Here is a 24,784-nt window from a genome sequence, read left to right as displayed (position 1 = left end):
TGCGTCCCGTTAGGCTCTGTAATTGTCATTAAAATTAGATTGCTAGACCTTATTATTTAAATTTTCGTTTTCCCTAAATGTTTCATTCTGTTTCAAAACGAGGAAGTTCTATTCTTCAGAATAGACGAAACGTTTGCATTCTGCCATTAAAGATGGAATGCTTCTATTCTTTGGAACAGATTAAATTTGCATTCCCCATTTTAAGAAGGAATTTTATTCTTTTTAAACTAGAAGAGACTAAATTTGCAGTGTCTTGGACTTTGTTGAAATTGGGGAGGACCATAACTCCACCTACGATAAACTCATTCCACTATTTATTGCGTGTGTGTGTGTGAGTGTGCGTGTGTGTGTTTTTTTTTAATTACTGCCTGGTTGAATATGAGAAAAGAGTCTAGCAGTCTAACGCTAAGAGGTTTTACCTTCTTTTATTTCAAACTGATTTTTTTTTTTATATAAATAAATTTGATGTCATATTTCAACACTATTTAATCTCGTCATTTTCTTCCGCAGGAGCGGAAATGTTCAGCCCCAAGGAAGGCGACTTCCCAAAAGAAGCTTACCCTTAGTGCAAAAATAAAAAGAAAAAAAAAACCTGCGTGCAAGGAGTTTCCATTGAGCCAATAACTGCGAAGTATCAAAGAATGTCGGATCTACTATAACGGCAGATAAAACCAATGGTGCTTGTGCACAGAAATGTATTTATATCAAATATTCAGTTCGTATGATCGTGAAGAAATTGTTTTATCGTTACGGCGTTAGTCGTGAATCCATTGCTAACTGTATTATAAAGAATGTTGAAGATTACGGGCCTTTTATTCATATATTCCTGTTTAGCTTGAGAAGATTCGTATACTTAGCCTATTTTCAGATTTAGAAAATGCACCAGAACGTTAGGATAAATTAGCTGAAACCCTAACCAGCAATAAAAAAAAGGTTACAAAATTAATTTCCAATGAAAAGAGACGTCCTGAATTCTATTTCTTGAAGTGTTCAGCGATATTTCTCTCAAAAATTCCCTTGAGGATGTCAGTGATACCTGAGAAAAGTGTAAGAGAGAGAGAGAAGTGGAACATTAGTCATCTCAGAATATTTACTGTTCCGTTCCCTCTAACTGAAATTAAACGGTAATTCCTTCATGATTCTTCTCCTTATATCACAGTTGTAGTGCAATGCGATGTAATCACCAAAAAACTTGATGGAGATATATAATATAAACAAGAATTTAAATGAGGTAGAAGAAGGAAAACCTTAAACGGTTTTGTGTCTGTAACGGTAGAGCTTAACATCGTCAGAGTTACCTCAGCAGTAGCCGAGCGGAAGAATGCATTCCCTTATTAAGCAGTCAGTAACCTCTATAAATGTAAATAGCTATTATTACCTTTTGACAAAACATATTAAAACTGGAATGCTGAATTATATGATGTCTTGATAATACGTTTAACAGAATAATTCTTTTTCCCGCCATGCTCCGCATTCTGTAAACAAACCGAAAAAGCTAGCAAAGTCATTTCTTTATATTCTAAGGCTTTTGAACGATACGTAGAGAGAACTATTACATAAGGATTACCGTTAGAAAGTCATTTTGACATATCTGGAATGAAACTTGTCCTAAAAGGAACAACAATAAAATTACCTATCAAATCAATTGACATAGGTCTACTACCATTTGCCTAAAGATTATTTTTTTTTCCTTGTTACTATTCGTAACTTCAACCAAAGAAATTATTTCTACAAATTCAAAATTAAGTTGTACTTTACATAAAGTTTAAATGACATAGCATCTTACCAAACGAGTAGACGAGCAGTTTGACGGCACAGGTGTAGCCTAGGCTACCAAACTTATTCTTGCTATTACCAATCTATGAGACGTGAATTATACTAGCTTTCTGACACGTGCAAATACAACTATTTTTGCTTTGAATCGAATGATAAAAGTTGTTTTCTGCTATTTGTTCACGTCGTCCCGAAATACTCTCACGTGTCGTTTTGGTATACGGTCGAAAAACCGTTTAATAAAAATGAGTTTTGTTAAACAACTCCAACGCTGCCTGTACAAGTTTAAAACTGATGACGTAGGCGTTATCCTACAGGCCTACCTACTGAAAAGAATTCTTAATGACTGACAAAATCCACCGGGTGTCCTTAGGCATCTCAGTAACACGCCTAAAAGAGGAGAAAGGTCTCCTTTAATTTATATTACGTGACCTATAAGGTGTAAGAATAATGATAATCTTATTTCAAAAGGGAAATCGCTACTGCACTTAGTGCTACAATTCTTTGCTAAAAATATAAGACATGTTAAAGGAGAAAGCTTATCTCCTGACTAGCACAAAATTACGGGTAAATAAATTCCAGTAAGCTTTGTACTTACATTTAAAATGCTATTCCATTTCCTCCTGAGGAATTCCCGTGTCCATTTCAGCAATTATAAGTTGCACAACGTACCGGTACAAAGTTCTATGCGGAAAATCGTGGAACACACTGTAAGCACGACATACGAAGCACTGTTTAAAAGGTAACTGGAACTTGAAGTCTTTAACCACCTATGACCAAGACTTTAGTAACTGTTCAAAATACAGTCGATTTGCGCAAGCACAAGCAACAAAAATTGGTTTGTATATTCATAATTTACTTTTTTAGTGGAGTAAAATCGTATTAAGGAAATACGATATGTTTTTTGTGTTTCACTTTATCGTACGTTTTCTAAGATGGTAGTTGTTCTTAACTGAAATTCTCTGTTAATTCTATGGAAATTGTGAGGTCTTAAAAATCAAAGTAGCAAGATTAAAATAAGCTTAAATACCCTTTATCAAGATTAAATACCATTAATGTCTTTATCTCCACAGTCGACATGATCAGTAATTGGGATTATAATGTATTTTTCGATATGAACCAAATGATCCAGTTTTAACCCGGTTCGAGTCCTGAATTGGGGCAATTGCACTCATCAGTTAAAATTTCCCTTGGATGCAAGTTATTTCCATGGTAGAGTGAATGCAATAATAAGTAAATATATATACAGTATATATCTATATATATATATATATATATATATATATATATATATATATATATATATATATATTAAAATTTATGTAATGTATGTATGTGCGTGTGTATGTTCCAGCATAACTCTGAAACGCATTGAGCAATTTCAACCAAACTTGGTATATGTAAGACTTACTATCTAGAAATCAGCACTGTGGGGGTAAGACATCACTAGCACCAAAGGGGGGGATGTTGCTGGGAAGGGCTTCCCTGAAACAGTGCTGGTTCTGCTCGTAGACTTAGTAACTAAATAAACTCTAATTTTGGTATACATAAGACTTACTATCTGGAAAAGAATAATGTTGGTCTAATACATTAATGGCACCAAATGGGGTGGAGTTTGGGAAGGGGGTGAGAGAGAGAGAGAGAGAGAGAGAGAGAGAGAGAGAGAGAGAGAGAGAGAGAGAGAGAGAGAGTAGAGTTGTTAGGGAGAAGAAAGAGGGAAAGAGTCAGTCAGGAGAGAGAGAGAGAGAGAGAGAGAGAGAGAGAGAGAGAGAGAGAGAGTGTTAGGGAGGAGAAAGAGGCAAAAAGTGAGAGTGAGAGAGAGACACACAAAGTTTATCAGTTGTTATTCAGAGTTATCCCAGGCAGCGACGGGTTGGTCAGTTAGTATATATATATAATTTACAAGTCTTTCGTGCAATTGACATCTAGAGTTCTGTTCTTTCAAGTTAACAGAAACAGCAAGAGACGAGTTGTATAAACCATCAAGGCGGCCGTTCTCGTGTGAACGGCGAGCCCAGATGGCGGGTGGGACATCTCACCAAGGACCTTCATTTCACCGACATGTGTTAGTCATTTCTCCCTTCTCGCGTGTACTGGGATCTCTCTCTCTCTCCTAGGCCTTGTCTCTCTCTCTCTCTCTCTCTCGTACGCTACAAAATATCGTGAAGTAACACACAGCATTCCTCACTGAATCTTATATCGATGCACGGACATTTCAACTACATCTTGAAGTTTGTGCAGTATTGCATTTGTATCTCGTCTTGTGTGCAATAATACAGTAATGTTTGTGTACTGTATGGTACAGATATACAGTTGCTACAGGAACGAGAATATAATTTTGGGTTTTGAATGAAAACCATATTGATTTTTCTCGGAAATGTGCTTTTAAGTTTGAGACTCTCAGTTCAAGAAACTGAGTCTAGTTGTACAGGAATCCTTCAATACACTAGTGAAAACAATATCTCGACAGATACATCACAGCTTAACCTAACCTGACACAGAGGCCCTTGTCTTAAGGATATGGTACTCCTTGTGGCAATACTGGACGTGTTGCTTGTCTCTCAAAGTGCACAAACTTCTACAGTGACCACATTTCGCTACGCTTTATGTTTGCTGTTCCACGATTGGCTAAACGAAGTCACGTGGTTCTAGACCAACGTCACATCAAAAATCAATTTTTGGTCTTTACAAATACATAACAAGAGTTGATATTTGATCTCAGGATGAAGAGAAACAAAGTCAGAGTATAATTTTGTGTTTTTATTCGATCCGAACTTTTCACAGGGATATGAGCAGTGGCTTGCGCTGCGCAGCTCTCTCAGTCACTGACCGGCGAAGACTGAGGACAAGAAGTCCACGGGAAAAACATCAGTCTGTGAACGCAGCTTCAGTCTTTTTAATACTTGACCCAAACAGCCCACCTGGGCAAGGTGTGGACACAAGAATGTTTCTGCTACTGCCACTGACAGCTCACCGGTAAAGAATTCTGACCTAGACTAAGACATATACTCTTGTAGGCTTATTTTGGACTCAGTACTTCACAACACCAAATCATAATATACTGTACCACTGTTTTCCTTACGTCTATTATAATAATAATAATCTGATCAAGGACATCGTGGATATTCATTTTCCCTACATCTACGGTTAATATCAATAAGTACGTAGCATTAGTGAATGATTATTACGTCTGAATATCATAATAGCAATGGATCTTTTCGCATTTATTTATGGAAGGATACTCGCTATCAACTAATGCAGTCGAACTAAGAATTTGGGGATATATATTATATGGGTTTGTGTGTGTATATGTATATGTATATATATATATATGCATATATATAAAACACTAACTGATTAATGCAAATTCATAGAAATCATCAAAGGAGTGTCTTCCTTTCGTTAATCCTTAAATATAAGTAACAATGAAAACTAATATCAATATACTACATCAGCACAGTGAATGGTAAAATATGAAACAACATCAGAGCCTTAAAATTAAATCTTGTGCATTACTGAAAGTTTATTTATTTATTTATTTATTTTTTTTTTTACTTTTTATATTCTTCCTTTTTTGAGCTATGAAGTCGTTCCTCTAACGAGTCGGGTTCCTTCCTCTGAATAAAGGAAAGTTAAAAGCATTTGTCTCGACTCCGCCATTTGATATGCAATTTTTTTTAAAGACAAACCACAACTTTGAAAACTCCTCTTCTTTTTTGAAATGATAGGATAACATCTAGCAGCGTTCCGTTTAGAGGACGTAGACTTAAAATAGATTATGCATTCCTCTACTGTCGCGAGAGTATTATGTCATCTAAGCTACAACGTCTGAATGTAAAACGATTAAATCCGTCCTTTGTATTGCCGAACTCTATTCTCCTGGGAAATCCGCGGGAAAATTGAAAATGTCTTGCCTGAGCTGCTGTGAATATCTCGAACTGTAACACAAAGTTTTACTTTTCTTTGTCCTTACTTTTATTTTCACACAGTCTAACATAACGCTGTTATTCGTTACCGTTTAAATTTACAATCGCATGCACCTTCACGCCATATGCTTTGTTGCTTTAAATAACTTTTTTTTTTCTGAAGCGTAATACAATCTTTGTGGCGAATCTTGATAACATAAATGTTAGTCTTGGTGTCTACCTTAAATTTGCTTTAACTCATTCATTAAATGTTTTTGAACATTTCCGTCCTTCTTCAGGTGTACTTCTACAGTAGGGTCTCCGTCTGACGTGCCTTGCTGGGAAAGCGATAATGCTTCTTCGTTCTGTTGTGTTCATTCAAAAGTATCGGAGATAAATTGGGCTTTGTGAAGATTTAACTCAAAAGTGCATTTTCTGTAAGGATTATTCTTCGAGATTTACGATCTTAACAAAGTTTCTGCGTTAAGTTAATCCAGTTAAAGATCGTTTGTAAAATTGCCATCTGCTGATGAGATGCTCTGATCTGCTGTACTGGCAGGCATTTACAGAGAAACTGGAGCGCACAGATTACTCCATTGGACCAATTACTGAAGTTCCAAGCTACGTCTGTACTGGCTTTTGATATGCAAGGAAGACGGGGAGGTAGATTCTTGAGGACAGAAGGCTTAAGTCCAGCTCCAAACATTAAAATCAAATTCAACTTCTGAAGCAAACCCAACCGCGTTACAAATATCTGTCAAAAGCGAAATTCCCTCTGATCAAAAAGAATCGTTTTGCTGCGCAAAGTCGCTGCTATTAGATGTTAAACTGGTTGACCTTGACCTTGACCTACAAAGACAGCTCTGACCTCATCACGCGAAACGAACTCTTTCTGAAAACCTTCGCACACAGCTTTCGTAGACTAATTCAGAGACCGAACCAAGTCGAGTTTGCGGGAAAAGCTGACTTTGATTAGAATAATCGACTGAACTCAATTTCGACATCAGAATGAACCGCCCCGTGGTCTCTTCACAAACTTTAATCTTTTACTTGGATACGATATGTATTTCCTAAGTGATATTTACTCGTCTAAACTCTGCACCTTCTACGCTTTTGATAAGTAAGTGATAAAATTACTATAAATTCTTACAACATCTTAACATTTCTTCATGATTTATGACGGATTTGTAGAATACTGCACACTGATTGCTTGCTTATACTTTAGAGGTTTGATCACAACCAAATGCTCTGAAAAATCATTAGCCTCCACGTTCGTTATTTTATCTGGAGAAAAAAATTGGGGCTCCATTTCTTCTGCAACTTGCACTTACCAATGAGATACCTTTAAAAGTCAAATTTTAGAAGCCAGAGAATGGTTCTTCACGCTCCAACAGTTCCCAGATATAGGAGAAAGAAGAATTGTTCCCTTCTCTTGCAAAGGAGTCTTGATCGTCCTTAAATCTCTCCACTTGAACTCATACAAATATTGATGAACCAGTTTTCAGACCTGATTGAAATAGGCACTGATGACGATTTTCTTTTTCTAGACGTTTCAACCACTTGCTGAATGACACGTTGTTTTTAACGTGTAGGCGTAGTCCCACTGAAATAAAAAAAAATTATTAAATTTTTTTTTAAATAGCAGAGACCTTGTTGCCGTTTCTAGCCCAGACCAGAAGCAAAGAAAAGAACGAGAAAAGTTACCGACAGACCTTCCTGTCTTTTGAAAGAGAGGTTGTGGGTCAAGAAAAACAGAAGCAGGAAGGGAATTCCAAAGCTTGGCAGTAAACACAGGAAGAGGTGGCATGAAGTGTGTTACGAAGCCATCTGAGAAAAGTGATTCAAGTTTTCATTCCATTGGAGGCAAAAATCCATTAAATGTTCTTAAAATTTTATTGCGCGACTATTTCGAGTCACGAAATGAACCAAAGCTCCCCAATCAATATTCATTATTTATTAAGTATGTAAATATATGACGGTTCTAGTATACCCAACTTATATCATTAAAGCTCAAAGTATCCTTCAGATGTGACAATAATATAAATAATCACACTAGTAATAGTCATCGATTTGAACTTCCAATACTTCCCTTGTCCTATTTTTAATCAGACGACGAATGCACTTACTTTCTCTGATAAGGTGGCGGATCCGGCCTCGACAGCGTGGCATAGTCCTCGAATCGTCTGCTCCTGTGAAAATCCAGATCAGATTAGGCTAAGAATTCCAGATTGACGAGTCACTTTCCCTCCATTTTATCTCTCGCCAGCAGAACAGCCTAATAGTCCAAGTCAGTGACTCATAAACTTTAGTATATAATGTGCCCTTCACGGCTGTGGAATCTGGAAAATTTACGAAAGAAACTGGAAAACAATTACAAAGTCAAACACTGAAGTGTGAATTCCAGGTAATGTCGTTGAGTAAATATAGGAAAAATCTACACATTCTCAACTGAGATTAGTAACGGGTATTTACAATATATGAGAACTGGATCTACTACGTTTGAAAATTGAGCAATTAAGACCGCCTTATTTCAGAAATATACTACCTGGGGAAAAAATATGATAAAAACGTTTTTGATTAATGCCTAAGTACCTATTAAACGACAAATGACTTTGCAACTAAGTAATTCCCGCGCACTGATGATTTCAAAATTGTGCTCACTCTTACTGGCAATTCAGTTCAAAATCCTGCTCTCTCTTACTGGCTATTTAATTCAAAATCCTGCTCACTCTTACTGGCTATTCAGTTCAAAATCCTGCTCTCTTTTACTAGCTATTCACTTCAAAATCCTGCCCACTCTTACTGGCTAATCAGTTCAAAATCCTGCTCACTCTTACTGGCTATCCAGTTCAAAATCTTGCTCACTCTTACTGGCTAATCATTTCAAAATCCTGCTCACTCTTACTGGCTATTCAGTTCAAAATCCTGCTCACTCTTACTGGCTATCCAAAATCCTGCCCACTCTTACTGGCAATCAGTTCAAAATCCTGCAAAATCCAGTTCAAAATCCTGCTCACTCTTACTGGCTATTCAGTTCAAAATCCTGCTCACTCTTACTGGCAATTCAGTTCAAAATCCTGCTCACTCTTACTGGCTATTCAGTTCAAAATCCTGCTCACTCTTACTGGCCATTCAGTTCAAAATCCTGCTCACTCTTACTGGCTATTCAATTCAAAATTCAAAACCCCTCCATATCCCCCTAGACCAATAACTTCAAAACTCTTCTTATCCTCACCCGAGCGTCGAGTTCCTGGGAAGGGTCGAGGAAGGACTGGCGGTTCGTGATCTGGGAAGCGTGTCAGCCTGGGTGGTGGTGGTGGCCGTCGAAGGGTGAGGAGAATGTTCGTGCTGCCTGTTCAACATCCTCAGAGCCTCCGTGGCCTTGTTGATGCTGGCGTACTGCACCATCTGAATGTCCTGGCCCTTGGGGATGCTGCGGGGGAGACATTCGTCGTTACTCTGACGTGGAAATTGCGCTGCAAAGGGAAATATCTTTTCCCGCCTTCTCCCGATTCAGCGTTGAGCTGTTCTTAGTGTTGTACTGTACAGTCACTTTGTCTTATTTCTTCATTTTGACAAATTATCAAAATATGCTGTGCGTCAAGATATAAAATTATGCGCTATCTGAAAAATATATCATCCAGAGACTTAACTTATTAGGACACGACAAAGAATCAGACCGGTTAATATTTTAAAAAAATAAAAGACAGGCCAACATAACATATGCTACACATCACTCCCTATTCCACCTTGCAGAGAATAATGCGAGTTGGTAGTTCACGCAGATCTTTAAATCAAAATTCAAACTCTTTTAAGCGATTATTCATATGAGCGAAGCTCAAGCCCAGAGCATGCCTACATTCAGTTTCATTTGAAAGTTTATGTAAGAAGAAGAAAGCTATTTCATTTAACACAACGCTGTCCACACACGATACGAACCTTTCACTGCAGAATCTAAAATCATTTTCTGAGAAATTGCAGTAAAAGTTCAACAAGAAAATTCAGTTCCCCTCCAGTTCATATTCAGGGGAGAAAGAAAAGTTGTGTGATCAAGATATAATCTTTGTTTTCTCATATGGAAAGGGAACTAGTTTTGAGAGAAGTCACAAAAACACAAGGGGGCTCAGAAATGAGGGAAAATGGAAGTCCTTTCACTGAATACTTCAAATTAATTGACTCGACAAACAACATCGCATTTAGCCTTTCGATAGACATATTTTTTTGCTAATTCAATCCCAATCTGTTCCCCAACCACTGAATACTGACTTATATTACTTCCCATATGTCTAAAACGTGAGCTTGAAAAGTTTATCGTTATCTCATTTCACTTGTAATTCCGAAATCTTTGGTTTGATGTTATAGACTCATTTCAAACCAGAAATCTTTGCACTCCAAAAAGTCTTCATTGCAAATGAGGAACAACTTTGCACTCCAAAAATCTCTGCATTGCCAGTGAGTTACAACTTTGCAGTCCAAAAATGTCTGCATTGCAAAGAAGTAACACATTTGCACTCTAAAAATATCTGCATTGCAAATGGGTAACAAATTTGCATTCTAAAATGTCTGCATTGCAAAGAAGTAACAACTTTGCACCCCAAAAATGTCTGCATTGCCAATGAGTTACAACTTGGTACTCCAAAAAGTCTGCATTACAAATTAGTAACAATTTTGCACTCCAAAAATCTCTGCATTGCCAATGAGTTACAACTTTGCCCTCCAAAAATCTCTGCACTGCCAATGAGTTACAACTTTGCACTCCAAAAATGTCTGCATTGCAAAGAAGTAACAACTGACACTCCAAAAATGTCTTCACTGCAAAGAAGTAACAACTTTGCACTCCAAAAATGTCTGCATTGCCAATGAGTTACAACTTTGCACTCCAAAAAGTCTGCATTGCAAATGGTTAAAAAAAAAAACATGGTTAATATTCGGAAAACTCACAAACAAGGTTAGTAACTAGAAATGCTGATATTATATAAAAATAAATAAACACAGGTAAAATATCTGAACATGCCTTTTTTCCCACACAACTTCTAAGAGCTCTCCGTTACGGCTGATTAGTTCTACTTCCTACTGCAAAACACAAGTTTAAAAAAAATCAACATTCTGGGACCTTTGGTTTGGTCTTGCAAGGTCAAAACAAAGTTCGCTTACCGAGGAAAGTCATCAAAGAGTTCATCGAAAAAGTCGCTGGACTGCTGGTCCCTACGGGTCATAATTATGGCAACAGTTATTGTCTATGAAGAGGTTTTATTTATAGTGTATTTATATATCTATTATATGTATATATATGTGCGTGTGTGTCTGATGACGTCTCATCATGCAAGCATTTTCAATATGACAGTATTCAAGTGAGACTACAGGAAACTGGACTTTGATTGTAAATTAATATCTGATTTAGTATTGTTTGGAAGAATTGATACACACACACATATATACATATATATAGTCCCGACATCAATTCTTCCAACCACTGCTAAATCAGAAAATAAGATATTAAATAAAAATCAAAATTCAGTTTCTTGTAGTGCCACTTGAATATTGACATATTAAAAATGCCTGCATGATGAGACATTATCAGACACTTTATCACACTGAAAGGACTGAAGCATTTGCGCTCTTGTATAAACCTCATTTTTTTAAACTTTAAAATTAACACGTCCTACTGCTCGGCACTTTTCTGCCCAAAAACTAATGAATCCGTGAATTTAAGTAAAAGCAAAACCATTTCATTGCTTGCAATTGGTTTTTGCTCTTTCCTCCTCCGCTCATTCCAGTTCAAATTTCCCAGTTATCTCATGATTCCATATACAGTTTTGCCAAGAACATTTCTGAATACAAAACCAGAACAGTCAACGATATTTATACCAGCAAAGTCTTTTCAAGGTTTTTATGTTAAAATTTGGATTACAAAAATCTAGTGACTTTTCAAATCTTTTTCCAAAATGCAGCTTCTAAAATACACTGCCTGGAAAAGTGTACTAAGCTTGGCATAATTAACTGAATTGCTCAACACAGATACAGGCAAATAGTTCGTTGGCTGGCATAAATTAAGCAGGCCTTATGCCAGCACAGGCATAAAGTGTGGCCCTTCGAACTCTGACCAATCAACAGAAATGTCAGGCAAAACTTTTAAACTGACATTATATTTAAATTTAAGATTAAATGAAAAGGTACCTAGCCCAACAAATTTAAAACTGCAAACATACACCCAGCCACTCCAAACAGGACTTTCTAATGGGATTCAAGCACGAATTACCAAACTGATAAACCCCACAAGCTCTTTAAATTCACCACTGACTAACGGAAAATTACTGGAAGTCCTCAGCATGATATTAGTGAAGTATGAATCTTAAAAGAACTGAATGCGTTTGTGAGCAAACACTATCATTTATCGACCCGAAAGTACTGAAAGGTTTTGGCATTAAAAACTGTAATATAAATACCACAAAATCATCAGAATGGCTTGACAACGAATAGATATTGCTGATGGTCTTAAAGTACTAAAATGCCTTAGCAATAAACATTTAACATTCACATTCATGAATTTGATAAAGTTCTGAGAAACGCAACAAACATTAAGCATGCATGAACCCTCAAACTACTGAAAGAACTTCACACCAAGTTTTTAACATTCACGGACCTGAGACGTTTGACAATGAATATCCAATATTCAGGAGTTCTAGGGACACTGAATGGATTTGTAAACAAACAATCAACATTCATGAACACTGTAGTACTGAAAGAGTTGGAAAACAAATATTCAAAATTCATGGACACTGCAGTTTAAGGACTGAAAGTCCTTGACGATAAACATTTCACATTTACGGACACTGGAACAGTTTAACAACGAACGTAAAACATTCATGAACCATAAAAGCCCCCAACGCGAGTTCCAGGGAAGTTGAAAAGGTTTAACAGAGCCTGAAAACGCTGAAGAGACCTGAAACAAAACAACAACACTCACATGTTCGTGCGGTGGCAGCACATGGCCAGGGTTAGAAGACCCAGAAGAGCCATCATGACGACCAGAGGGATGAGAATCGTGTGCACGACGTCGTAGGTGTAAGACCGCTTAATGACCTGCAAAAGGAAGACAATGTTGACCCTCCTACAAAAGAAGTACGGCCCTCAGTTTACCAGACTTCTGTACTTACCGGCTGCCGTAATCTGATTATTTCTGACTATTCCACCATTCTGGATGTGATAAATTCGTTTATATATCTTTTAAATTGTTTGTTAAGTGTAAAGTCTAGGTTAGTTTATGTTAGGAACTATGTAGAATTGCTGTTAAATGTAAGATATCAAGAAACATTCAAACGCAGGGTAGAGTATAGGTCTATGTTACGTAACGGACTTTGTTACTTATCAGAGAGGCCGGACAACCAGAGTGTCTGTTAAACTGAGGTGCTACAGCGCTTCAAATAAATTTTGCCGTAATGATTAATGGTTCAAAGACTTTTCCATAACTGAAAACACAACTCCATTTGTTTATCAGTAGATATTTCTCCCTCTAACATACCTGCTCCCTGCTCTGCAGGTAAATTCTTCCTTCGTTCTCCAGAGCCGAGATGACGGGTGATTTGTGACCGTTGTCGTCCTTCCCGTAATCGGGCAAGTGTTCAAACCTCCTGATGTTGTCAACCTGAAAGTGGCCGAGTAGAAAAAAGATGCGTAATTTATATTAATATTTTATTATCATTATTATTAGTAGCATTTTTTATTATTATTATTAGCAAGCACACGATGTTATTCCATACACTTCCGTAGCCTCGAGAACCCACCATTTTGAAGCTGCACCAGTCGATGGCAAAACTGGCATTACGGAAGAACCTCTCGTACGATGTCTTCTTGAAGTACGTGGGGCATGGCCTGTGGTCCCACAGGGGCTCTACCTCTTTCTCCAGCTCCAGGAGAGGCTGCGAGAAGTTCACGGAACTTCCGTAGCTGATGTAAACTCTGCAAGATTTACCGTGATTCAGAATATGTAACTGAGAGTAAAACTTAAAGTCAATAAAAACGACCCACCAAAAAGGCTACAGCATCACAAAGTTACCACAACACACTGGGTTGTGCACCTTACCCTTCTTTTTCGTCAGGTCGAAGCGGCTTCCTATCACCTCTGTCCGTGGCCGAGGTCAACGAGGTCACAGTCAGCTGCGAGGAGTCTTGGTTCCAGAGTCGTGCCATCACCCCTCTGAGGCGTTCCCAGCGCTCTTCGACCAACAACTCGTCCACATTCATGTTGGTGATCTTGAAACGGACTTCGTATGGCTTTTCTGAAAGAGGGGGGAAAAGTATATAGTAAAGAAATCACTTTTCTTATGCAGTAAATGTGCCGCGCTGTCTAACTTCTCAGCTCCAGAGGTCCTTTATTCCTCACAGCGTTGGGCTGTGGAACAGTCTGTCTCCCTGTGCAGTTGGAACTTCTGAAGTTCAAGCGAAGGTGCAATGTATTGCTACCCTAATACGATTCTCCTTGTATTTTAATAATTTAATTACATTTTTATCTATAAATTTATTTTTTTAACTTTTTCAATTAGTGACCTCTTCTCTCTATATTTCACATTACCTTCTGTTACTTCTTTCCAGTGAACACCAAATTCTTTGTAAGCTTGAATTTCATGTCACTGGCCCTCTGGGCTTAATATTATTATTATTATTAAGCAGAAGATGAACCCTATTCAAATAGGGTTCATCTTCAATAATAATAATATTTCCAAGTTTATCATAGTGAGTGGCATCACCAAGTCCCTTTTTTTATTGCGTTTCCTGAATCTTCATGGATATCGAAAGATCCGCAAGTCATGGTTTCTATAAGTTTTCCTTATATGATAGGCATTTGTGTTATATTTCTGCTTGGTTTTCTGGAAAACTGAAAATTTTATATCAAGAAAAACAGTTTTTTTTTCAGCGCATTTGTAAATTCTTCTTGCAAGAAAAAAAAATACTCAATAGATATAAAACGTAATTCATCATTTTATTAACTCCTGCTTCCTTTGCTGAAGAGTAACCACATTCCCGAGTGACGATAGACCTATTGATCTTGCCATTATATTCTCATAATGTCAAAATTCCTTTCATTCCCATAACGAAGTTTATTATAAAGGAAACGAAAAATCATTAGCATCATCATTAAAGGGAATATCTACGTCAGCATTTCCTTCTACGCAGTTAGACGTGCACAGTGAGTTCCTTCAATCTCTCATGACTTCTGCGCTGTCTAAATTTCCCTGTGGCCAGACGGGAATTCGAGCACGATTTACATAAGATAGAAGAAAATACAGAAAAAGTGTAATTACTTCTCAACCACTAATTACTTATTCCAATTACGAATAGTTTCTTTTAATTTAAAAAAAGGAAAACTGAGAACGAGAATTTGGGTTTTGGCACTACGAGAGCGTACGCTTGAAAGCATCCATAAATATCTGCATTCAAAATATTGTTATTGTTCAACCATGGGGAAAAAATAAACCAGGTTTTGAAAAAGAACGAGGCTGGGGTAATCTCCTATTTATTCCGCGAAGAGTAAAAAGTAGACGTATGCGGTCATGTCGAAGCAATTTCGTTCTTTTCCGTCATTTAATCTCTCAAATTTCCTCGAGCGAGGAAAGAGACGCAAAGACTATAATTCTATTTGATGTTTAAAAAAAAAAAAAAAAATGTAGCCAGGCCACGTCAGTGCACTTGGGAGTAAATTTCCTCCATGCGATGACTCGACTAGCGTTTAAATTGTAAAGTGGGTTTCATGATACTCGCTAATACTTGACATAAGCCTTGCACGAATTTTCAGAAGGATACTATGAATATTTTATCACAATGAAAATATTATATAAAAGAGAGAGAGCAATGAAAATCCCAACTGAACAAAGTGCAGTTGTTTTAATTCCTTTCTCTGGGGGAAAACGATGTTTAAAAATTGCTTCTTTATATACGCGAAGGATGAAAAGAAATTGTGCAGTTACTGGAAAGGAACTGTACGCTATATTCACACGCGGACTGAAAGTCTTCAGTGTTCGGTTATTAAAAGGAAGAAGAAGAAGAGAAGAGGAATCACATCTAAAACAACAAGCAATCTAAACCTGGAGTGACTGTTTAAAGTTAAACGATACGAAATGCAAGAAAGGAACAACAATCAATACACTTCTAGACTCACGTGTCTGTTTGATGACATCCATGCTGTAGAGACGGTAGGACGTTTCGTACGTGTGTTTGTCTCGAGCCACGACTTCCAGCTGCAGTGATATCAAAAGAAAGAGGGAATTAGACATTTAATAGCCTTCCAGGGACCCGGCGGCCGAGACTCCAGCCTATAATCCTCTACACTAATTGGAGCGAGCATATCTCCGCCGAGCGCAGTGAGTGATGTGCCGGCATTTGTTTTTTTTTTCGTTCGTCTCCATCTCCACTTCATGTTAAAGGTACTAGACACAATTTCTCTCTCCGGTTATTTATTTATTTCCGATGAGGAAATATTCGCAAGATATTTGATATAAATACTTATTTCTCTATCTATTTTTTTATTTATTTTACAGCTCCAATTTGGTTACCAACACGTCATAGATTATCAAATGAGCTTTTTCATTTATCAGTCTATCTACTCCCGTATCCCAGACAAGATAATACTGAATGCTTTTGATGAGTTCCAAGTTAGAAAATACTCAAAGATGACTTGACTGATTCGTTTATTTCACAAAGTGTTTAATATTTCCTTTCGCTTGCTTGGTAGCCTACTCAAACAGCTCATTCAAAGAAGAAGACAAAGTTGCAAAATGCTACTCAAACAGCTCATTCAAAGAAGAAGACAAAGTTAAAATGCTACTCAAACAGCTCATTCAAAGAAGAAGACAAAGTTGCAAAATGCTGCAGGAAATTCAGAAGAAGACAAAGTTAAAATGCTACAAACAGCTCATTCAAAGAAGAAGACAAAGTTGCAACGCTACTCAAACAGCTCACTCAAAGAAGAAGACAAAGTTACAATGCTAAAACAGGAAATTCAAAGGAGATAAGGGTGAAATAAAATGTCTTACACTGAATTCAGACACGTCTTCGGGAGGAACTCCATACACAAAGCCAGTGTTGCTGGGCGTAGAGTAGTAGTAATGCAGCCAGCTGGGCAGATCAGGTCTGTTGTGCAGACTCGGACGATATGTGACTCGTGGGGTCACGTCCTGACTTGCTCCTGACTCTTTTGAGAGAGAAAGGTTGGATTTACTCTCTCTCTCTCTCTCTCTCTCTCTCTCTCTCTCTCTCTCTCTCTCTCTCTCTCTCCACCAATTAATTTATTGTAAATGAATTGAGATGTGTGTGCATTCACTTATGGTTAATGTATACACAAAAAGAATATTTGCATCGTGTGACTATTTAAAAAATATACTTGTTAGCCTATTAACTTAAAGGTGAAAATCGTTATCTGGTATGCCTATATTTACTTCTTCTGAAATAGACACATACATACATTTAAACGCATGCAGAGAGAGAGAGAATATGACATGTAAAATATAAATAAGTCACATAATGAAAAAACATGTTATCATACACATTGTATTTATGACAAGAATCTCGTCTAAAAATCTACACGCATAAATGGACGCAAGGCAAACAAAATTATACCAATCATATATAGAGGAATCAAATTTGAAAAAGTTGCGTCATAAACAGAATAGATTTGAATCCGGCAATGAACAGAGCCCTTTTTCCGTAATTTCCAAGACAGATGACTGAATTATAAGATGCCCTCATATCCAAACGATGCAACTCTTTTAATTACGTCACATCGAAACAGACTGATCCCGAACTGAATCCACAATTTACGTTTTCACTTCCAAATTCAACATTTTCCTCTCAAGGGCTTCTCCCGCGTCGGTTAGTCTTAACTCTTCGTTTTCCTTGCTGACATTTCTATAACCCTACAAGTGCTCGTGGCAACAGTTTGACATTGTCTTTTCAACAGACAGGCACCATCAAGAGGTTTCTGAAAGCGTGCCGAATCAGACTCATCTTATTTCTGTTCCCTCAGTAAACAGAGTTTCTCTTACTTCTCAAAAGTTTAAAAATACTACAGCAGGCAATGTATATATACGAACTAAGAATTTAATTTTCTCTGCGAATTTTCTAATGAGAAAGTTTAAGCTGTTATTCTGAGTTCTTTCATTCATCGTTTAATTCATTCATCTTCCAGAAAGCTACGTGAGCTTGTGGGAGTATCCAGGATTTCAGATAGGAGGAGAAAAATAGTCTCAATGAATTTCATCGTCATCTACTTCAGGAAAAAATTAATAAATTCAATTCAATTTATTCAGCTTCTTCCTTTTCTCTAGCTCCATCTCTGTACGTACAGTCAGCATGCATCACGCCACCTTGTCAGTTCTCTGGAATAATCGCCCACAACCAAGTTCCCAACATCAGGCAGGACCTTTAATGGTGCTCGGCTCAGCCAGGAAAATGCGTAGAGCAAGTTTTGCTCATTCATTAGACCCAAACGAACAATACGCCAAAATGAGAGTCCAGAAACTAAAAAAAAAAAAAAAAAAAAAACACAGAGTTACCTGGAGGATGGAAGTCGAAGTCCTGGTGAGTCAGACGTAGGATGAAGAGCTGGGACGAAAATATCTCGCTGTCAGACCCTGACACTGGTACCCCTAGGAAGCAACAAGAGGCCCCCAGCAGGAGTATGCCGTGTGCCCATAGAGCCATCCTGTTCAGGGAGAAAATTAAATGTGGGTAATAATTCTCCTACAGCGAGATGTCTTAATGTATTAGCCTGGTGTAAAAAATATAAATGTTAAATCTTACGTATTTGTATATGGTTTTCATACAGTTTTATACACACTTGTATAAACAATACGCAAGCATTCGTAAAGAACACTTACACTCCTACAGTGCATTAACTTGCAAAGCAAACTCCCGCACAATAGAATAGGCCTACCCATATGAAAAATAAAGAGAAACAAGAGAACAACAAATGCGTCCTAATAAAGACAAATGAACAGCAACACAAGCCAGCTGTTCTCGCCTAAAAAGTGGCGGAAATAGAAAGTTCTCTAGTACTATTGACAGTGTGACATTAGTTCCTCAGATGGAATATGGATGATGACTGAAAAGCAATGAGCAGCACGCACTTTTTCTAAAACAGTAGGTACTAAATGCAATCAAAGTTAATAAGAATGACCAGAAGGATCTCTAACAGCGAAGGACAATGAAACCACACTTCGCCTTTGGAATGAAGCTCTATGCCATTCTCTTCAATTTTCACTCTCTTCCTCACCTCACCTGTGATACGGCATTTAAAAACAACTCCTTCGACCCACTTCAGCAATTTGCAAGCCATGAATTTTAGTGTTAACATGCTGCCTTACAGTTATTGAATGACTGTTCGCTAGTACTAGCAAGGCCCGGAGCTGGAACATTAGTTTAGTCTAACAACAACAGCTCTTGCCAGTGGCCGGCAGTAAGAAATAATAACGTCAGCCTCGATTAAAGGCTAATGCACTAGTATTTGGAGGAATTTCTTTCTCCAGATGAAAGAAAATTCGCCTGCCAGTCCTCTTGAGCCTTTGTCCGTACATAATCTTTTTTTCTGTCCTGTCATTCAACTGCAAACCAGATAATCTCATTTTCTCCTTCAATAAACATCACACATTTGGGGTAATATATATATATATATATATATATATATATATATATATATATATATATATATATATATATATATATATATAACCTGTGTATGTCATTTGCACACAAATATCTTCAGATACTTTATATATATAAAACCATAAAAACTGATGTACCTGTTTTCCTCTCTAAACACTTGCAGACAATCAGATCGGTGTTGGGAAAGATCAAAACACACACACACACACACACACACACACACACACACACATATATATATATATATATATATATATATATATATATATATATATATATATTATATAAAAGTGAATATTTGTGTCTTTGTTTGGCTTCTATAGAAATCCAAACCGCTGGACAAACCCACAGAAAATTTTGTATGGTTCAGTTGTTTATGAAATGGACAGTGACGTTTACTTTCATTATAGTAACACATAAAAAGACATCAATAGCCTAAGCCTATACCAAATTGTCTGTATCACATGGAAATATTGTTTTAGACTTATATTGTATGATTTGGACATAACAGCCTAAAATAGCGTTGAATGGTCTAACAGTGAAGTGAATAAGCCTATACATAATTTATTCATATTCTGATCAGAGCATCTGAGATGCTTCCAGATGAAATACAATGGCAAACTGTCACGAAATTGGCGCTAACCTGTTCATAAATGCAAATACCTGTCGGTCGGTTGGAAGATATTTAGGTAATACCATCAGTTCATCCATTCTGGTGAGTGGACTGTCTCCGCCCACAAACTGTTGTCTACACGTAAGTTTTAATGGCAGTTTCGATGAACTGACAGAAGAAATGACAGGTAAACTCCATTGTGAATACATGGCCTTAGGTTGTTGAATTCTATAATAGTGAATGGGTGTGTTGGGAGAGAGAGTGAGAGAAGAGAGAGAAGAGCAGGAGTTAGGGAGGAGAAAATGGGAGGGAGAGAGAGAGAGAGAGAGATAGTTTATTGAATGTCATTCAGAGTTTTTCTTGGCAGTGCCGGGTTGGTCAGTTAGTATATATACTGTATATATGTTATCCCACCCCATACATGGACAGGAGACATTTGCTTCGAAAGGTTGGCACTGGGTCTCTCTCTCTCTCTGTGGGCAGGTTGGACAGACACTAGATATACCACACACCTCATATAAACTGTGTAACCTTGCTAATGCCAATAACCTAACACTATATTGCCCCATGTCAGGAATATGTTACCTCAAGGACAAAATTTATAATATTTACTCAAAGATGACCACCTATATATATACTATCCACACTTTGTGGCTGTGTGTCTGTTGCAGTTGTTGTGATAATGGAATACGATCTCATATGTTATTTTTGTACATTTATAATTCAATGCTGTAATTTTTTCTGTTGATTTCTGATGTACTGTAAGTAACTGCTAATATGTAACTTTGTTTGACGTCTTTGGGCGTAATAAATTTATTAAATAATCTCTCTCTCTCTCTCTCTCTCTCTCTCTTTCTATCTATCTCATAAAGCGCTGTTCCTATCTCTAAAGTGTGTGTAAATAAAAAAATAAAACTCTATCATGCAAGTCTAACAACAGGCCATGTAAAATGAAATTATATATCAAACCCACTAAGCCACACCCCCAAAAGCAAAGATTAAACAGTTGCAAGAAAACACAATGTGTGGGATTAATTCCCGTCTGCCACCAAGTCACCTAGCACTTCTACGTTATTTCCAAGTCTCACCCCAAAATAAGTTTTCACGTCTACTGCGTCGCCAGTTCATTTTAAGTGGCTAATATGCCATGACTGATTATGGTTACCACCTGAAACATCTATAAGGAACAGAACCATCTCCCATTGAAAATCAGAACTCATTCAGTTCATATCACACAGAAAGACATATTGAAAGGAAACAAAGAAATAATCACTGGGAGTTAAACACTAGAAAGTTAGTCATTTTCTAAGTTAAACACTTACCCTTTCAGCAAAAAGGGAATCCTGACCCCAGAGTGTTCCAGCAAGTCTTACTGGTTTGGCTCCTCTAAACCGAACGTGTAACCTTTCACAAGATCCCTTCGGACAGCCATTTTTCACAATACACAAACTAACACACTCTTCCTTTGACGCCCTTACAATCCGACTAAAACCAGGCAAAGGTCCTAGAAGCTTCGACCCAGAACAGTGATGGAAAGTTCTGCCTGCCCCATGTGACGCGGACACCTGCTATATCCAAAGATGATTGTACTAAAGGTGTCAAATTAGCGGATGCCCTAGTCACATATCTTCCACCTGTGAGATCACTGATTATTGCAAAAGTTCATATGTCACAAGCGTGTACGCAAATACCCAAGTACACAAGTACACGCATGTATATGTATATTGTACCTAGATAGATAGATAATATTTGTATTCTAACAAAAGGAACCTACGCTTGTTTCCCAACATGCCTCTTCAGTAAGACAGTGTTCGGTTTGCGACACATCACAGATCTTTTATCCAATTACTGACGTGATCTTGCCCCACGCAGCGTTGTCCCAAGGAACCACGCCCTGTTCCTGTTAGATTACATTAGACCTAACTTAGAGGCGGACTTTCCATTATATTGATCTCATCTAACCACAACACATACGAAGAATTGTCATAAAAGAGAATTCCCTCCAGATAAACAGAACACAGAATTGTCTACAGAACGTCATGGAATCTCTCGAATATAGTATAATAATGTCCTTTCAAGTTCACCAGTGAGAAAACTAGACTCATCCAAGAAGAAATTAAAGGTTTATCTATTAAAAACAGTTACTATGAACAAGAATAGGTTATTCAAGAAACTGGTGATGTTGGCTATGATGATGATCGAGTTTTGCGACTTGGCCATGTTCGTTTGAGAGTCACCACATCACTAAACTACAGCCAAGAGCTCTTACAGTCAATCTGAGAACCCATTGAACCATACCAGTATGTATATATATATATATATATATATATATATATATATATATATATATATATATATATATATATATATATATATATATATATATATTAAAGTTGACTAACTGTCACAATGACTTTCCTTCTTTTGGGTTTGTTTCAGCAATTCCCAAAGAGTGGGATAAGTTCGCTGAATTAATCTAATCATTCACATAGGCTAAATACAATACGGTATCAAATCAGTTTAGGAACTAAATTAAAAAAAAAAAAAGATGAAGAGTTATCCACTTATCATCAAGTGTCTGTATAAATGCTAAAACAAAAACATAACATTTCACATAACAAACAAATGAGTGCTCTGTGTAAGGGCCAGTGCTGACGTGAGGTCAGTTTTATCACACAAGAACGATGTGGAATCGGATAACTAAAAGAATTATATCAAACTCAAAAAGAAATGGAAATGAACTCCGGTTCTTGACAAATTTCATAATCAAAATTCTAGGTTTGCTAAAGTCCTGTCCATATGATTAATTCCCACGGTCAGGTTTAAAAAATGAGTGTTCATTAATTACAATTCATCAATCATGTTCACTCAAAATCATCAGTTAACAAAATTTGAGTGCATGACTTAAAGACTGACAGGTACTTTAAAGCGCAGCAGTAAACAAGAAGCTATCTAAATGCGCACGCCGAATAGTAAATATAGAACACCAATACCGTCTCAATTTCAATTTTTAAAATGTCACTCGAAACTCATTACTTATTGGGAAACATGTGAGGTTTGACTTTCATTTCTAAAGATGATTAATTTAGCATGAGGGTATTCATATGCATATTCAGCTTGTTGTTTCATGGCGTGATTTTCTACCAAAAGATTAAAGAGAAAGGACATATTTACATTATTTGTCTGTCTAACATCTCCAAACATTACTATGATTTCATATGAAATATTCACTTTCATTTAAATACATTTTATAGAACTTTTTTTTTACTCACGGCTTATTAAAGTATCACAAATGACAATTTGAGAATAAAAAGTAAGATCATCAATAATATTGACAAGTAGGTACAATATTCACTGAAGACCGAAGATGCACGCAAATATTTTTGTGTACCAAATTTTATCAGTAAAGTGTTCAACTTTTTCATTACACAGAAAGCTTGTAAAATCAAGTGAAAAGGCTCCAAAAAAGTATTGCAAATTGCAACCGCTTCCAATTTAGTTTATTCCTTTTTCACTGACAAAGATTTTATATTTGAAGCGAGCCAGAAAGGAAGCTGCAGTTTCTTTCAGGACAAGCCCCTATCCAAAGCTTCATCAACAATAGCAAAAGAAAACGAGACTGAAATAGCCTCATTTCACAAATGACCAACCCATATATAACTCCACCCTATTAATCACACACTAGCGACATGGTGATTGCTTTTCCTGAAGACCATTTAAGATACTTGACTAGACCTTTTAATGAGACATTTATCGGGGATGCGTAAAGTGCTTCTAGAAAGGGGTGGAGGGCCGCAAACTTGAGACGATCTTCGATATTATATTTACTGATTCTAACACTCAGAAATAGCGCAACCTTTATTGTTGTTCACTTCACTCCATCGTAGGTCTGCCTGAATTTCCCCGACACTTGGCAACACAAACATTATTGCCGGAAGCGTGACATTTCTCCAAATTATTCTGCACCATCTGAGAGAGGGTCCTTTCAAACCTGGCGAGGTGGACCCATTAATGAAACCAAAATGTTAACTGCACCGCAAGTCAGATCAAGAGCTAACGTTTGTAGAAGTGCATAATGACCTTTACCTAGGGGTCTCCGTCGTGTTTGCTATTCCCTTTCAGAAGAAGTTACAAAATGGGTTCATGGGCCTGCCGTGAGTTCCTTATGTTCCTCGAACAGTGGAGACTGCGCAATCAGCCCTCCGCCCCAGCTTGAAATTCAGGAGTAATTTCATAAGTGTCATCTTTCGATATAATGCTTATTCAAACTTCATTTTTTACATATATAAATTCAAAATATCTAATGTATTACAATAAAAATGAATCTTTTATTTAATCTGCAAATAATTCGTTTAGTAATGCAGTTTGAAGACTATTGATTTTAAATAATACAACGAATTTGAAGATCTTCTGAATATGATTTACAATTAGTGTAATTTTTACACGTATAAGGCTATGGATGATACTCCTGAGTTAATGATGGCCTTCTTTGGGCGCCTTTTCATTCTTTTCCCCTGTTTCCTGTAAACTGTACGTGTCCCCAAGGTAAACATTTAATGCAGACGACACTTACTTTTTTATTGATTTCCTTCTAATAAAAATTATCATTTACTCAAAAAGATATTCAAATAGTTTTGTGATGTTATATATTTACCTTACAGGTGCCAATCTCAATTACAAGAATTTTTTAATTTATTGCGGTAGCTATTTTGCTATCAGACGCTGATAGATGACATTGAGTCCCGACACAGCTTCTCAAAATGCGAGAGTGTAAAATTTAGTAATGCTCAACAAACTTTGAGGGGTGTATATATTATATATCAATAGCTTTATATCA

General features: G+C 37.0%; 1 protein-coding gene and 2 long non-coding RNA genes across 6 annotated transcripts in view; 1 reads left to right on the top strand and 2 right to left on the bottom strand.

The window, feature by feature from the left end:
• The window catches only part of LOC136827987 (uncharacterized), a 2,515-nt gene extending 1,711 nt beyond the window's left edge, over positions 1–804 (top strand). The window contains exon 2 of the long non-coding RNA XR_010849876.1: positions 511–804. This is a non-coding gene — a long non-coding RNA (uncharacterized lncRNA). The remainder of the gene's footprint in view (positions 1–510) is intronic.
• The window catches only part of LOC136828774 (uncharacterized), a 31,448-nt gene extending 28,939 nt beyond the window's left edge, over positions 1–2,509 (bottom strand). Inside the window, exon 1 of the long non-coding RNA XR_010850219.1 lies at positions 2,372–2,509. This is a non-coding gene — a long non-coding RNA (uncharacterized lncRNA). The remainder of the gene's footprint in view (positions 1–2,371) is intronic.
• Positions 2,510–4,518: 2,009 nt separating this feature from the next.
• Scgalpha (sarcoglycan alpha) lies at positions 4,519–24,180 on the bottom strand. 4 transcript variants are annotated; one of them, XM_067085580.1, is made up of 13 exons: positions 23,804–23,954; positions 21,270–21,581; positions 18,227–18,375; positions 16,709–16,866; positions 15,835–15,913; positions 13,762–13,957; positions 13,463–13,637; positions 13,201–13,323; positions 12,646–12,761; positions 10,833–10,883; positions 8,914–9,111; positions 7,805–7,867; positions 4,519–7,281 (listed from the first exon to the last, which is right to left on the bottom strand). In XM_067085580.1, the coding sequence occupies exons 3-13, from the start codon at positions 18,372–18,374 to the stop codon at positions 7,260–7,262; spliced, it is 1,329 nt and encodes a 442-aa protein (XP_066941681.1). In that variant the 5' UTR covers position 18,375; positions 21,270–21,581; positions 23,804–23,954; the 3' UTR covers positions 4,519–7,259. The 4 variants fall into 4 exon arrangements, with proteins under 4 accessions (XP_066941681.1, XP_066941673.1, XP_066941687.1 ...); XM_067085572.1 differs by lacking the exons at positions 21,270–21,581; positions 23,804–23,954 and adding an exon at positions 24,034–24,180; XM_067085586.1 differs by lacking the exons at positions 10,833–10,883; positions 21,270–21,581; positions 23,804–23,954 and adding an exon at positions 24,034–24,161.
• Positions 24,181–24,784: the final 604 nt, after the last annotated feature.

This window comes from Macrobrachium rosenbergii, chromosome 3, assembly GCF_040412425.1.
Source record: "Macrobrachium rosenbergii isolate ZJJX-2024 chromosome 3, ASM4041242v1, whole genome shotgun sequence".
In the NCBI taxonomy this organism is placed as follows: Eukaryota; Metazoa; Arthropoda; class Malacostraca; order Decapoda; family Palaemonidae; genus Macrobrachium; species Macrobrachium rosenbergii.
This window is presented reverse-complemented; position numbering and strand designations above follow the sequence as displayed.

Coding starts and splice junctions, on each gene's coding strand:
- Scgalpha (XM_067085572.1), bottom strand. CDS start 18,374: ATGGCTCTATGGGCACACGGCATACTCCTGCTGGGGGCCTCTTGTTGC. Junction 16,867..18,226: donor CTTCGACTTCCATCCTCCAG/GTAACTCTGTGT, acceptor CTCTCTCAAAAG/AGTCAGGAGCAAGTCAGGAC. Junction 13,324..13,462: donor ACTGGTGCAGCTTCAAAATG/GTGGGTTCTCGA, acceptor GGCCACTTTCAG/GTTGACAACATCAGGAGGTT.